Consider the following 15841-nt stretch of genomic DNA (forward strand, 5'->3'; position numbering starts at 1 on the left):
TTAATTTCCTTTAGCATGAATGACCAAAGCACATCTGGAAGTAGGTTAAGATGTGCTTCTTCTTCACTGATCTGCAAGGATATTACTCTGCAAAGGTTTTCATTGTATACAGTCACCCCAAAATGCTACCCTCACCTTCTAATGCTAAGCTGGCTACAGAAATTAATTTTCCTTGTTCAGAGACACTCATTAGCAAATGGTTTAACAAAACTGCTTCACAACTCTGAGTAGCTTTAAAAGGTGTACAGGGCTATAACATCAGTTAAATCAAAAAAGCATCTTCAGCTTTTGAAATAAACAGATAAGGTATTTCATTAATTAACATTGAAGGGAATTAAAATTTCTGAAGAGAAGAAGCCTTACTGGAGATGGTCTTTTTTCCTTACAAAACACAGCTTTTCAGAAATTATGTCCAATTCCATACATTTTTATTGCTTTTAAACTGAATGTAGAAGCCAGAGGTAGCATCAATCACAATCGTCAAAATCACAATTTGTCTTCTAGATTATGAATTAACACAAACCCTTCCAGAGCCTTGCTATACATGCTCTACTCATTCTACAAGGTCCTCATCAGAAGTCCTTGAAAAGGGAAGATGGAAAATGCTTATAAATGCCTTATCTGAATTTAACTTCCAGTTTAACTTGTCCAAGGTGACAAAATGTCAATTCTGGTAATATTTAAAAATATATTTTCCTTACAGGACAGAGCAGTGAGTGGTGTAAACTGTGCCAAGCGTCAATTTTTTCCTATCATCCTTGCTAAATACAAAGGAGTAAATTTTCTTTTGCTGCTGACAATGCTCTTGTTTCAGAATTCCAGATGGTAAAACCCAGAAAATGGGAGACAGCTTCTAACATCTCAACAGAGGCATCTCCAAATTACTCATGAGACAATGAAATGGGCCATGCAAATACCTATCAGTTCAGTATTTCCATATTCTTTCAGGTATCTTATTTTCGTGGAACGGACAACTATTTCCACATCACATGAACATTTTAATTTCTGGAAGAGATCTGTGTGTTTTTTTTCCAATTGTAGTTGTTAATACCAAAATAATAGAAAGGTTTTATCCTTTGTATTAGCTTTTTACACTTTGGTCTTCTATTTGGAGCATAAACACCAAAAACACTGAAGACAAGCATTTTGTCTAAGACATAATATTCACAATATTGTGTACACCAAGCATTGACAAGGTTTCTTCAACAGGTCAATGTTCTGGCTTTTTAATCAATCAGTACTCAGGGAAATTTTCTCTTCCAAATCCCATCAGTTCTGTTTTCACCATAAGAACTATGCAGTTGGCCACACAGTAAAATGGGAAATGAACTTAAGGAAGTAAATAAATTTTATCCAAGTATGAAATCATCTGTGGATGATGCAAATGCAGACCCATTTCTGATGGCCAAGACAGTCCATTCTATTTGTGATTTTCCTCTTTTAGACGAAATAAACAAATATTTCCCCATGAATTCCAAGAATTCCAAGCAGGTCAACTAATTCAGGAAACACAATACCCTGAAGTAGTTTTATCCATCTCTTAGCGTTCAATATATTTCACAAAGGAAGTCAGGATCTATTCAAGAGGTTCATAAAGTCAAATTTCCTTTTTTTTTTTTGTATCCTGACAGTAAGAGATACATTTGCATTTGTGCTGAACAAACAAGATCTATTTTTTCCATATTTCTTAAATGTGTGGGGGTTTTGTGTTGTTTTGTTTGTTTGTTTGAAGAAAATATTGAAAGGATTCTCATGGTATTGCAGTATACATAAATCAGGGGATGGTCTCACCCAGTGCAATTCTGAACTCTAAGTAGCAGAACTTAAGTCACAACACATCTCAGCTATGAACTTGCCTGGAGATTTGCTATACCTGAGTGCACACCTAACTCTGACATGAAGGAGCACTGACCTATATTGTGCACATATGAGAGAGGTTACACTTTTACTTGTAGAGTATGTCAGTGCTCTGCAGTTGAGAATAACATCCTAATAATTTATATTCTTTCACATTTTAGGAGACTGCCAGAAACAGACAGTTACTTATTCTCTGCTGTTTCCCTAGACAATGTTGCTAGATCATCACCGTGAGACTGGAAAATGGAAGCATCGGCATAGGCTACTAACATAGGCTGAAACCTTAAAACATCATGGATGTGAGAAGGTATCTGGCAAGAAAGATCTCTAATTTTAAAACTAAGTTTTTAGGTTTGAGGTCCAAAATTTGCATTCTTAAGTTTCTGAGCCTGTAGAATGTCTCAGCTTTCTCCAAGGAGTTCTACTTCAACATCTGTCCAGGTATGGCATTAAATAGTCAAGGTAATGCCAGCGATCAGATCATGATCACTGATAGTTTTCACAATCCCAAACAGACCAGAATTAAAATGGATAAAATTGAGAGAGCTCTACAAGCTTTTTTAATATCTAAGGTGCCAAAGAGTGATGTCTATCCTCTTCATATCCAAAGTACAAGACGTATTTACTACCTGGTGTTTGTTAAGGTGAATTAGAAACAGGCATTGTATTTTTAGTTATTATCACTAAGAGTAGCAGTAACTCTCAAATGCTTTGTGTGTGCTTGGGACACTATGTTCAGACAGTATCGGCATCCCACTTGAAGCGAAGCTAGTCTGCTTACATCTAGTGGCACATATATCACTGTTGAATACATTCTGGTTTTGGCTTCCCTCCTCACCCTGCCAGCTAAGATTAAAACAAAACAAAAAAATGTAGACAAGTAGCTCTTTATAGAATATTAAGACGGAGATCAACTCACTCCTACTTACATAAAGCTTCTGGTGCTTGAAAACACTCAAGCACTATATGCCTGAAAACATTTGGAAGTATCTGTTTCAAAACTGAATTTAATTCTTCATACCTCATGTATCAGAATCAAGAAATCTTTTCCAAAATCTAAACCACAAATACTAATTCACAATAAAAGGCATCAGATTATTAGTTACCCATGTATTTTGTTGAAAAGACTGTGACAGCATGCCTGGACTTTTTTTCTAGTTGTTAACTAGCTGCGTTTGGAAGAAACTGAAGTGTGGGAATGCTCTTCCCTCACGTATGACCTCTTCTTAGGAGGTAAAAACAGCTGGGAAGATGTGGAGGGGGCAGGGGGCAGTACCCCTTGACACAAAATCTCAACAGAAACAGCTAAACGAGGTTCCACAGTCTGATTTTTTCTTAATTGACAGTGATCTAGCAGGAGCTTAGAAGTCTAATAAAGACACAGGCATGTGTCCTCACAACATTGTAATTTCTGTTTTCTTGCTCAGACTAGCCATAAAACAATTTTGGAGAAAGGATATCAAAGTTATAACTTCATTGAAAGATTACTTTAAAATTATTCAGTAGGGAGTTTCAGTCTTTACTTTCAATAAGTCATTCCTTCAACCTCAACGATCTTCATAACTTTCAGACTCCACTCTGATAACCTCAGATAAATATCCTCCATTTGTTTCATTCTTTCCCTCTCCTCTTTCAAAATACAGTGAGAGACACTTAAAACTGGCATATACCTTACTTCCTTTTCTATCAACTCTAGAATATATATTGGCCTCTCCAGGTGACAGAGGAATAGCTCTCCCTGACGTATCTGAAATTCTTTCCTAGTTAGATTTCAACCTACTAATTGTAATTCCCTGACATCAATGCTTGTTTGCCTACTATGTTACACCTGATTGATCAATCTTTTCTTAGAAGTCCAAGAGTTTCCTTTCCCAAGCCCACAGAAATCTGGGTTTTATTCCACTCACTTTCTTTGATTCAGAAGTACAAATCCCAACGCCCATTTCCAGGAGCTATAGCTTCTACTCAGTTCCACCAGTGTAACCTCACTCAGCATCAGAACACTATCTACCACTGGAAGGTTAATCTCTTTTTAATTCTAGAAATACACATTTCTGTTTGTGAAAACAATGCCTTCATGATTATTTTAGGATGTCCACTGATGTAGACAATAATGTTACACTTGGTTTATGCATTTAAAGACTTTAACCCCACTCATACAGGAGAGAAAGCCCTATTTGAATGACTTAATTTATTGAGCAGAAGTACAATATACAGTGTGAAATACGCAGCAAATTCAAAAGCTACATGAGCAGGAGTTTCATTTATCTGAATACAAAAATAAAAATCTTTCTAGTTTAGCTTAAAATTGAAGTCATATACTTTGAATAACAAAATAAATGTTTAGTGGCAAACAACAATGGAAAATAAGTTGAATCAAACTTACATCAGTAGCTGCTGTCAGGATTTTAGAAAGGATGACTCTTGCTAGCCCATCTCTGCTGTAATCCAAACTCGAAACAGTCAATTTTAGCAAGTGATCCTGGTTCTTCAAAGAACAAAGATTAAGAAGACTGGGGGATGGGAGACAAGAAGAAACAATTAGTATTTGAATGCATTCAAACTAATTTATTTATTCAATCAATAATTTAAAATTAAGTATTTGAAAGAGACTTTCATTTCTACAAACACACAGTACAAAGTAAGTTCTCATATGAAATGGAGTAACTTTAAACTGTTACAGCTGTTAAGAGTCAAATGAGGACCAAATAAGGCACTAAACTGCAAGGAAAAAACCCCCAAATTAACATTTTTAATAATTACTCTATAATAACTTTTTGAGCATACTTTAATTAGTGATTATGAGTACAAAAATCAATGTTCATGAAGCTCTGAACAATTCCTCATTGTAAAACAATCTGTGTATAAAGCCTGCCATAAGGTGAGTCTTATTACACGTCTAGATTTTATTGTAAAACAAGTTTCCTGAAGCCAGTAAATAATCAATGAAAACAATTAAATAAAGAGTACATCAAAACACCTGAATTTTCATTTAAATTTTACTATATTTAAAATAAACTGGTATTAGTCACTAGCCAACTTACTCCCAAAGGAATTTAAGTTTATTTGAATGCTGTTCAGTGATTATGGACCAAAAAGACCTCCTCTTAAACAGAACACTGAAAATCCTCACAACTGGGGATCTTGTAAGTAAATCATAAGAACTTTAAAGTTTTCAGCTTTACAGGTGGTAGTCCTCATGCACAGTTCACAATTTTCAAAACTATTTTACCTGTAAAAACAGTTCAAACAGAATAAAAACACTCACCACTGAAACACATTACATTTTTCAAGCATTTTCACTCCATGAGGGTGACACGAGAGGGTACCAAAAAAAAGAAAGTAGTGCTGGCTAAGGGTATTTAGTAACCCATTATTTTGAAGACTACGTTCAGGTTTCATTCCTGATGAAAAGTTGAGCCAATGTACAATATCTTTAACCAATTCCTCCAGATAACCTTGTCCATCCTAAAAAAAACAAAAGAGTAATAGCATTCACTAGTAACAGAACTGGGACTCACTTCTTTACTGAAATCCATCATTTTAAATTTCGTAAAATACAGAAACACAATACAGATGCAGAAAAGAAATGCTGGCTGGCAAACACAATTCAGACTAAAGAAAAACATTCAAGGCAAGTAAAAGGTATTTATCTTAGAGACATCTTAGGACCAATTATATTCTTTCCCAGAAAGGATTTTTCAATGACATTTTCCTCCAGTCTGAGGCATAGAAGTCTTTAGCACACAAGAAGAAAGGAGCTGAAGGAAAGATACATAGAGCAAAAGTCAAAAAAACCTCTAAGGCCTAAGTTACGTTTCATAAAACTCTTATTTAATAAAACTTCTACTTAAACATAGTCATCTTCCTCAGTGTCTCACCTGGACAATTCCAAATTGTAAGTTCTATTTCTTTATTACACTGATCATTTTAGATTTAACAGCAGAAGTCTACAGAAGTCTTTACTAAACTTACAGTTTTTCCTCTGAGTGGCATGCAGCAGCACTACTCATTCTACCTCCAGTCTTGTAGCTGAAGATTGCTTACCTCTTCTGATTCAAGAAGAAATTCAGTAAACTGACAACCCACCACAGTGAGTTGCTTAGCCTTGGCATAATCCAGATCCAGGTTGGCATACAGTTTACTGCTAGGCTTGTAAAAATACAGCAGTCTCCTTACAAACCTAAGGAAAGTAAAGAAGAATTTGCTGTTTTTCAGTATGACAAGGACAGTTATCACTAAACTAGCTTATTGGCAATAAAAAGTTATTACAAGAGTAGCACGTAGCAGTAATGAGTCTAACCAGACACAATTTTGGAGATGCACATGTACTGTGTGTTACAAAGGGTTTTCTGTACCATGACTTAAAATAAGCAAAGGAACTCAAAACCTCTATGCTCTTAGAAGCCATCACTTTCTCCTCATTGTCATGCTTACAATTTATTATGCTGTAATTCATTCCATGGCAACTTTAAAACAGTATACTATCTAGACTTACAAAGAGCTAAAAAAGAATTCGTGACAAGAGTTTTCTTCAGATGTAATAGACAACACTACTGTGAAAAATACATTTCTGTTTTCTGCCAGGAAAATGCAGCATTTATTCAGCAATGGTATTTTCATTCACCCCACCTCACCACTTAAGCATTTCTGAAGCACAACAAACTGACTGCAAACACAGACTCTTACTCAAGACTTCTTAAAATTATAGTGAGCAATATAGTTTGAATTTTGCATGGCAGGAATAAATCTTCGGCAAAGTGCTTCCCCTCACCAATTCTTAGTCAAAAAATAAACACGCATTTGTGCTTTAAAGTAGCACAGTGTTCTGTGTGAAGGTATATATGCCAAGCATTAAGAAAACTTAACTAAAGCACTGCCCCGTTAGTTTGAAAAGTGAGAGTAAGCTACTATTCCCAATTCCAAACACAGGACCAGTTACACAGGAAATGTGAGGGTTTCTTTAAATTCTGTCAAATGAAATGTATTTTATTCTGGGTTATTAGCAACAAATATATTACATATATTAACACACATTTATATATATGTGTACTTATGTACATACTTAAGTGTGTATATACGCACATATATACACACACATGTGTATATACACATAAAAAATATATGGAAGGACAAAGAAATGTTTTTCACACTTTGAAAACTAAGTGGCTGAATGTTTGTTTTTTTTTTTTTAACATCAACAGTGAAACTACAGAGATTTGGGGCTTAATTAATTACAATTAAACAAGAGCAATGGCATTTTAAAGCCATTAAAGCATTTAACCCACAATACTGCAGAAAAGATCAACCAACTGTAGATATTTTAGACTAACTCAATCCTAGATTTCATCTTCATTTGGAATTACATTACTTAGGCACTGAACAATACTTGGGTGCAGCACAAAATCACAGAATCATAACACTGTCCCAGGTAGGTTGGTAGAGGGGTGGGTGTAGGTGTCACAACCTAGTACATATTAGCAATTAATGTTTAAGAAAGAAAAAAAATAACACCACATTGAAAAAATAAAAATACAAAATTAATTTATGGCTATGACTACAATGGCACTACCATTTATACTTGGAACACTATCTAAAAGTAGCCTGATCACTTTTTAGTAAAAATTTTAAACGGAGCAGTGTAAGCCTTTCAGGATATTATTTAGCTTTAGGTTTTTCCTCTAATGCATGTAGAACTTTTTTTCCATGTCTAAAAATACAGAACTACTCTTCAATTTAATCAAACCGGTTTCTGAAATGCATGTTAATAGGGCCATCCAAGAACTAATTAGTAACACTATTACCACACATACACAAAAATAATAAATATGTCTTAATGCCAGACATGAAAGGAACTGGAGCTACACTGTTGTTTGTTTGTTTGTTTGTTTAAATCAAACATACTTCCCTTGCCATTAATAGCAAGTAGAAATAACATCCTCTAAATTTTTGATCAAACCTACAATTGTGCAACTGCAGATCTGTCAAACATTTTCAAGTGCTGCCATCAAACACTAACGCATGAAATATCAGAGAGGCAATACTTCTAGGTTTAAAATGAAACAAGGTGTTTGCAAAGCTGCTATGATTCTTGCTGAGGGAATAAATGTATAAGGTATCTGTGCACAGAAAAGAAACCACTAAAGCTTAAAGACCTGTTTATTTGAAGCAAATATTGCAACCTAATTATCTAAATTTTCATCTTCCGCTGCTTATCTATAGATTAAGGTTTAGAAATGTTACATATCCAAGGAATAGTTTACTGGACTATTAAAAAACAGTCTTTCAAAATTTATTTATTCAGAGGAAATCTACATAATTTTTTACATACCTGTGCAATTGTTCATCTTTATAGTTCCTTAGATTTACATTTGGCCACTAGAAAAACAGCAAATATAGCATTATATGAAACTTGTACGTAATTTCTCAGTAAGTCACTAAAATTTACTCATTTCTACTACAATTATATTTACATAATTATTAGAAGTGTAAGTTTTCTTGCATCTTATGTTACCTATAAAAACCCATTACTTTATTGAAAAGCCCACACTTCTTGCTCCAGGAACTGTTAATTTTTTTATTTTTTAGAGAAGGACAGAGAGGAGTGTCAGGCACATGCTATGAGTACAAGTACACAGTTCTAATGAAAACAGCAAAGTATGACATGCTAATGAAAAATAAATGCTTTTGCTCAATTTCTTCTCTGTAAATTATAGGTTTTTATATGCATAACAGGGAAAACTTTTGTTATTTTCACTATTTATCAGATTTGTTTAAAAAGTAATAATTATTTTGTTATAGCTCAATTAAATACTGCTCATTAAAATTGTATTTAAACTTCTCTGTTCGTACTTTTTAAGATATTTTGAAAAGGATCACATGAAGTCCTAATACCCTCTTCTGGGCCTACCCTTTCTTCCTACTATACATGCCTCTGTTTTTACAGCCATCTGTTGTATCTATGGTTTCAGATTTCTTTTTGTTGCTACTAGTATCTTCTTGGAAGGGATGGAAACAAATGCATCAAACATTTTCTTTTTGTAATTGATACAATTTTATATTTCCAATTGTTATATTAGTATTAAGACACACAGTGCACTAGATAATAATTAGTAAAACTGACTACCCTAGTAGCATTGAACACACATTGCCAGGTAAGTACGAAGCTCTACTGTCAAAACTGCCACTGCCACTTTTGCTGCTCTTTTAGCAGGTTAGACAACAAGTTGGGAAAGTGAAAAACGCAGTAAGGGACCAAAGGAGACACAGATGGTGGCAGAGGGGGTAGAAAGCTGATGCTCCACAGCCGTAAGGCTGTGAGGGAGACACAGGGAGTTGGACAGCCGCATGAGAGAGAGCAGTCCAAACAGCAGAATCAGGATCCTGCTCATTCAAGGATTAAAGATGGACCACTCTGATAACATTATCTTAGTTTATGCTGGTGTTGTGCAGTTTAACAGGAACGGAAGTGGCTATAATTAAACAAGAAAACACAGAAACTTCTCATTCTGAAAGACAGAAGTCTCTGATTTTGAGATATTAGCAACTCTTTAACAGGACATAAGAAAAATATACTGTTGGGGAGGTTTGAGACAGCAGTGAAACTGATAGTTTGACCTAAATTTCAGGTAAAAAAACCCAACACCTTAATGAGCAACTACATAAAAATCTCCATTGTCAAAGTACTACACAGACTAATTAACAGATTCTGAAAAACATTTTCTTCCTAACATCTTTATACTGAATCAAAGGTAAAATATCTATGATTAGTAATCATATCTACTAAATCTACTAATTGCAGTAAAAAGCCTATAAACAGTGACATTTGGTGGAGCAAAGCAATTGTCATATACATATTCAGGTTTTTATACCAGATTCTTGCCCTCTCAAGTTTATCAGTCCCTGAAAAAATACACAGAAAATTAGTTCCTTCCTTTTTTTTTTTTTTTTTTCCCAAATGTAATCTTGATTAACCCTTTTTTGTGCTTTCACCATCTTCATAACAACAAAGACGACAGTAAGAAAACATTACTTGAAGATAACAACAGGATGGCTTTGATGCATAGAATGGCTGGACCTATTTTGGTTTGAAGGCTATATACTGAGTACTCCTTCAGAAAGATGTCTTACTCCAAGAAAGTAAGTTTTCTGCTTAAAAAAAGAGAGACATTATATTTAAGATAATACCCTCCTTGCTAGAGATACTTCCTTTATTTCACAAAAACAAATTAATTTTGTAATGAACTTGATGTTATAGACATACTTGTATTAGTTCAAAAGGCACTACGAGATCGCATACTACGGAAGTTTTCATATGCAGCTCTATCTAAGCACCTGAAGTTTGATCTATAAACCCACCTCCAGCTTAAACCTTCAGCTCATGTCATATAATGAATGAGGTATCCCTGTAGTTTGCACTGAAGTCTGAAGTATTAGCAACTTTAACGTCATTACAACAAATTCTGTAAAGTCTATTTATATACAAATAAAGTTATATAAAATTTAATACATGCTTATGAAAAAATTTGTCAATTTAACTGTAGTGTATTTTTGCATATAGTTTAAGGGTTGTGTACAAAGACTATATCAGCACTGATCAAACCCATGAGGCCCTGATTTTCCAAATAAAACAGATTATGGGACATAGTAGAGAATTAATATTAGAAAGTCTATTTCATAAAAATAATATCACAGCCTTTTTAAGCTCACCTTCAGTATGGTCCCTATGAGATTCCAATTCCAGTCAAGGTTTTCTTTATGATTGAGAACCTGGCTGTCTCGAAGATTCATAACAAGTGCTTCTTCTGTATCCTGGAATACAGACATGAAAAACTACAGTAAGTTTCCTTGCACCATTTTTTTTCAGTTTTGTCACATTATATGCTCACTATTCGTGTAAGAACCATTAAAAGGGCTATACTCCACAGTAATTTCCATGGTTATAGTACTGCATTAAGAACGTAATAGTAAGTGGTCACAATTGATCCTAAAAACCATTTAAAAATATTGTAATTTCACTCCTTAATTTCTACAAATTCAACATAGCATCTACAAGTACCTACAAGACAAATTAAATGAAAAAAATACTACAAAGCTATCACATAGATGGCTCTGAATTAAATAAGAGAGTGAAGTTGAATTCAGTTTTGAAAAAACAATAATGGTAATACCTTTAAAATAAAGATGTCTTTCTGCACACGGTACTGATCTCTTTTTTGGTGGGTTGAGATTGCTTTCTGAATAATATGATCTAAATGGAGGCTGTACGGTTTAGGTCCTCTTTTCTTCATCTCATGAAAACGCTTTAAGCAGTTGAGTGCGGCACTTGCTCGTCTGATGCAAAGAAAATACTATAATGAGTATTTGTCATCTGTTATCCAACTAAAGAACACTACTGCTTTATCTTACTTAAATAAAGATAGCTCAAGAAAGAATTGACCAACAATTCTGAAGCAAATAAAAATAAGTTTCTTGATACGGGTTTTCATACTTCTTTAGGTCTCAGTATTGTATTGAAATTAAAGAGAGAATTATCCTTCACAATTTCTAGCACTGAAGAAGGAGCCTTACTGATACATTTTTTTCTGCTCTGGAATTAGTGGTGTCTATCACAGTTCACAGAAGATATTGTAAAGTTTAAAGCTGGCAAAATATTGTGACACATCACAGAATATCAACATTCTCCAGTACAGCTGACAGTTGAGGAGGCTAGCTAGAACTTTGACTAACAAAGTATTTATTTTAAATTCTCCCTTTTTTTAACCCCAGAGGGTGGCAGAAACATCAGTAGGATTTTCCTGCTCTTCATATCTAAACAGTTCAGCAGCAGTGTGTAACAAGTTTTAAGGGAAAAGATAGGAAGTGACAGAAATAACATTTCACCAGGGCAGAAACAGTTAATTACAAAATTGTGGTGGCAGAAAAAAACCCTGCTGACCAAATAAAACAAGGAAGTCTACAATTGTGGTGGTAAGTCTACCTTTCTTCCCGATAAAAAGAAATTCTCATAGGGTAGGAGGGTGTTTTTCTATAATCTTCAAACAAACAAATATCTTTGAATTTGGCCACTTATATAAATAATGTATATTTAATCCATAACAGGGCTTAGAGTTTTTCAGAGTATGAAACAACACTGCCTATTGACAAAAATCAAGATCCCCATATAAAAAAAAAAAAATACTTCCACAAAATCACCTTCTTCCAAGAAAAAGGAGTCTTCTTACTTCTCTATTGGGTATGTTTACAAATGCCAAAAAGCAAAAAAACTGCTAGTAAACCAAAAATGTATCCCCTTCTGCCCTTCAACCTTCCTCTTCTTCCACAGTGCTGAACAAATGAAATATTCTGTGATGGAGTTTCAGATATGCAATTTTTTTAAATATCTGTGTTTTATTAATAAAATATCTTCAACTGACATATAAAAAAAAATTTTGAAATTAAAAAGCAGAAGAGCACTATGTTTCTTGGAAGCACTTTACAAGCAGCATTTTTAATTTCACAGTAGCAGTTCAGAAAGCTTCTGTAACTTACCACTGACAACACAAGGAAAGAAAAAATACAAAGTTATGATACATTCACCAAAATACTTATTGGACAAGGCAGATCAGGAACAGCAATAGTAATTAACAAAAACATTTCCCACAATTTATTATTAGGAAAAAAACTAACACACTCAATTTAAATGGTCGTCTACAAAGAAGAAATGCAAGTAAGAACACTGAGTTACAGAAACATGTATTAAAGACATGAGAATCTGTCAAATTATTTGACTTTTTTCCTCTGGAGATTCAAATTGTGTGAAGTGCCCAGGAGATGTTATCTTATGACATATCACTTCAGAGGTTACATTGCAAGATTAGTAGATATACAGAGAAATTCTAAAAAAAAAACCACTAATAAAAAAAATCAGTAAAATATATAAGCCCATAGGTTTTTAAAATTGCAAAATTAAGTGTTTCTAGTTCAAAGAGGAAGAAAAGGCTTCTATAAGCACCCTTTTCTTCAGGTCAAATCCCTAAGTATGCCTCATTTGATTGGCATCAGGAGGGTCAAACAGCTCCCTAATATCACTTAACTACATGCCACTGCAGAATACTGCACTAAATTTAAAATTTGTGTTAATACATTCTTATGCTTCAATGGAACTAAAAAGAACTGAAAAAATATCAGTGTAACTTGAAACAAAAGCACCAGAAAGCTTTGATGTAATTACACTGTTACAATATAACCACTTTCTTCTGAAGAAAAATGGGTTTAACACACAAACACGGCAATACTATATCTTCTGTTCTTGCTCACACTAATAATGACTCATTGATTTGGTCTGTTACTATTTAATTATCCACAGATGAACAAAAAAGGAATAAAAAAAAATGGTATGGCCTTTTTTAGTTTCAAAAGTTTAATTGTATGAAAATGCCAAACAATAAGTGTGAAACGATGGAGAGGTCAAACACATAGAACACGTCTCAGATACTCTCTGGCCAAACAGTGCCTTAGAGCTCGTTTAAGAAAAATTTTGTGTAAAAATCTTGCAATGTATGCAAGTGTTCTGAAATCTACTATCAAAACTTTCCTTTTGAATTTCTAAATTGTTATCGCAAACACTTCTGGAATCATGCACTGGAAACTATTTCCTTAATTATGTGACAGAGCATTTCTACATGTGTTTGCTTTTAAATAGAGACAGCAGTGGCTTTGGCCACCAGAAAACTTCTCATGTAGGTTTTCACTGTATAAGTGGAAAATGAGATGAAGGTATTTTAGCTTTTAAGGCTGACTTAGAATTCTTACAGTCTTTTCTCTTTCAGGATGTCAAAAGACGCTGCCATGTTCATTAGCGTTGGTAAGCAGTGCAGGTGATGGCTGTGAGAATGAGGAAGAATTGTGTTTGCCTACAAAACAAAAGACCAGTTAGAGTAACTTACTACAACATTTTCATCCATCTCTTTAGGATAAACATTTGAAAGTCTTGTGAAAAGTGGTAGATTCTTCACAAATGTATCACAAAAAAACCTACCTTTTGCAAACCAGAGCAATAATTACACATAACATTTTGAATATTTCTTAAAGTAATTGATCTGAAATATAATTGAAAGTAACTTCAGACAACTTTAGATTTCAAAACCTTCCAATATATATTGTTTGCATTTGTGTTTTTTTCAATGGTGACATCATGTGCGTAAAAGTACTAAAAAAACCAAAATCAGAGATACAATTTAAGCTGATGATTTCTGTTAAAAACTTTTGACTATCAATGTTTCTGCCCCCCCCGCCCCAATCTGATGAACTAATATAACTTCCATTTAATTGCCTTTTTTTTCTTTTGAAAAAAATAGGTAGTTCTTAAAATATTTTTGGAAATCAAATAATTAAGATAAAGAAATTACCCCTATGCCTTAAAACTAATAAAAGTACAAATATTTTTTCAGTATTTTGATAAAAAGACATCTCTGACTAACAAACCACCTCTTCAGAAAACTGAAAAATACCTATGCTTTGCAGCCTACCCAGATCTCAGGAACAGTCACTTGCATTCAAAAGTACTCCAGAACCCGAAAAATAGCATCTATTATTACAGATTCCTCTTTTTAAATGACATGGCTGACTGAATACTCAAAAATTCCACCAACTCCCTGGAGAGACTAAGGCACAGACTGGTTATATTTGTGACCCGTGCTGTTCCGCAGAAATGTTATAAATCACTGTAGTAATAAGCAATCCTATATCTGAAGATTGTGATTTTTTTTGAGCATGAAGTACCACTGAAATGAGTCAACTGTCTGAAGATGCATACTATGTCTGCTAAGTCACATTCCAATTTTTGTAAGAAAAAGTCACAGTTCACAATCTTACTATCTCTTATACAGTAGTTTATTTGGAAATAAGATAAAAAAAAAAAAAAACAAAAACAAGAAAGGGTCAAAACATGGTCTGCTGCATACACTATTCTCGTCATGAAGAGAAAACGTAAAAAATAAACTGTTTTGCAAGAAAGGTAAATCATATCACTTAATATATGACTCAGAGCTCCTCGGGAGGCTGAAGGTAGCACTGGATTGTATACCAATACACTTACATCATCTCTATATCAAAATAGTTCAGGTTAAGAGAGAGAAGCTACTGTAAAAGATACATTAGGTAGGGGTAAGTGGAATGAAGCAAGGTCCCTTCAGCTTCTCCATAGCAGGGCTACCCACAGCAGTGCTGAAAGAGCACTCTGCCAACATGGAGTTGCCTGAGTGAAAAACATCAAGTGTCCCAGCCACATCAAGCTGAAAACTGTTTCACCTACCTAGCCTGTGAGACAAAACGCTAAAACATGCTGCCAGAGAGCTACCATTATTCTAAGAAAAGCAAAATTCAGCAGTGGTTCTTTTCCCAAACACAGTAACAGGTAGATTTGCAGGACTCCAACTTAAAAATACAACTGGCTACTGAGGCAAGGAAGTATACTGGTGAGACTTTGAGAACTGAGGATTATCCCTCGAGCATAAATCCTAGTACTCTGAATACTTTCTAAATGGCCTTCCTATTGATGCATACTGCTTTTAATATACAAAGTGCCAAAAGATGTAATGTAAATTAACCCATTATTCTGATGAAAAGTAGATGTTTCAAATTCATAACATAAATTCAAAGCTATAATAGGAAATATCTATTTACAACTAGCTACCAATACTACTTATCTCAGCAAAATGTTTTACTTACCATGTGCAAAAGTTCTCCTAAAAGGATAGTTGCTCTAACAGATACATGGTCATCACTACTTGTGATCACTTCAACCAGACCCTTCAGAAAGTTAAAAAATTATTACATCATTTAACATATAACATCTTATTTTAGTGTTTATAGGAAAAAAAGCAGCATCTATTCAGACTTAAAGCCACTAGTTACCTCCAGAAGTCCATTGGTAATAAAAGCTGAGAGCACTAAAGCCAAATAATTATCCATGAGATCGGGCCTAAGTAGAAAAAAAAGTATG

General features: G+C 34.1%; 1 protein-coding gene across 2 annotated transcripts in view; it reads right to left on the reverse strand.

Annotated features, from left to right (window-relative positions):
* The window catches only part of RICTOR (RPTOR independent companion of MTOR complex 2), an 84728-nt gene that overhangs the window by 25262 nt on the left and 43625 nt on the right, over window positions 1–15841 (reverse strand). For both annotated transcript variants that reach the window (XM_065047598.1, XM_065047599.1), the window contains exons 14-22: window positions 15754–15820; window positions 15568–15648; window positions 13651–13751; window positions 11028–11190; window positions 10567–10668; window positions 8189–8235; window positions 5905–6040; window positions 5126–5325; window positions 4244–4370 (exon numbers count right to left, since the gene is read on the reverse strand). In XM_065047598.1, coding sequence (XP_064903670.1) covers window positions 4244–4370; window positions 5126–5325; window positions 5905–6040; window positions 8189–8235; window positions 10567–10668; window positions 11028–11190; window positions 13651–13751; window positions 15568–15648; window positions 15754–15820 — 1024 coding nt within the window. The remainder of the gene's footprint in view (window positions 1–4243; window positions 4371–5125; window positions 5326–5904; window positions 6041–8188; window positions 8236–10566; window positions 10669–11027; window positions 11191–13650; window positions 13752–15567; window positions 15649–15753; window positions 15821–15841) is intronic.

This window comes from Columba livia, chromosome Z, assembly GCF_036013475.1.
Source record: "Columba livia isolate bColLiv1 breed racing homer chromosome Z, bColLiv1.pat.W.v2, whole genome shotgun sequence".
NCBI classification, from domain to species: Eukaryota; Metazoa; Chordata; class Aves; order Columbiformes; family Columbidae; genus Columba; species Columba livia.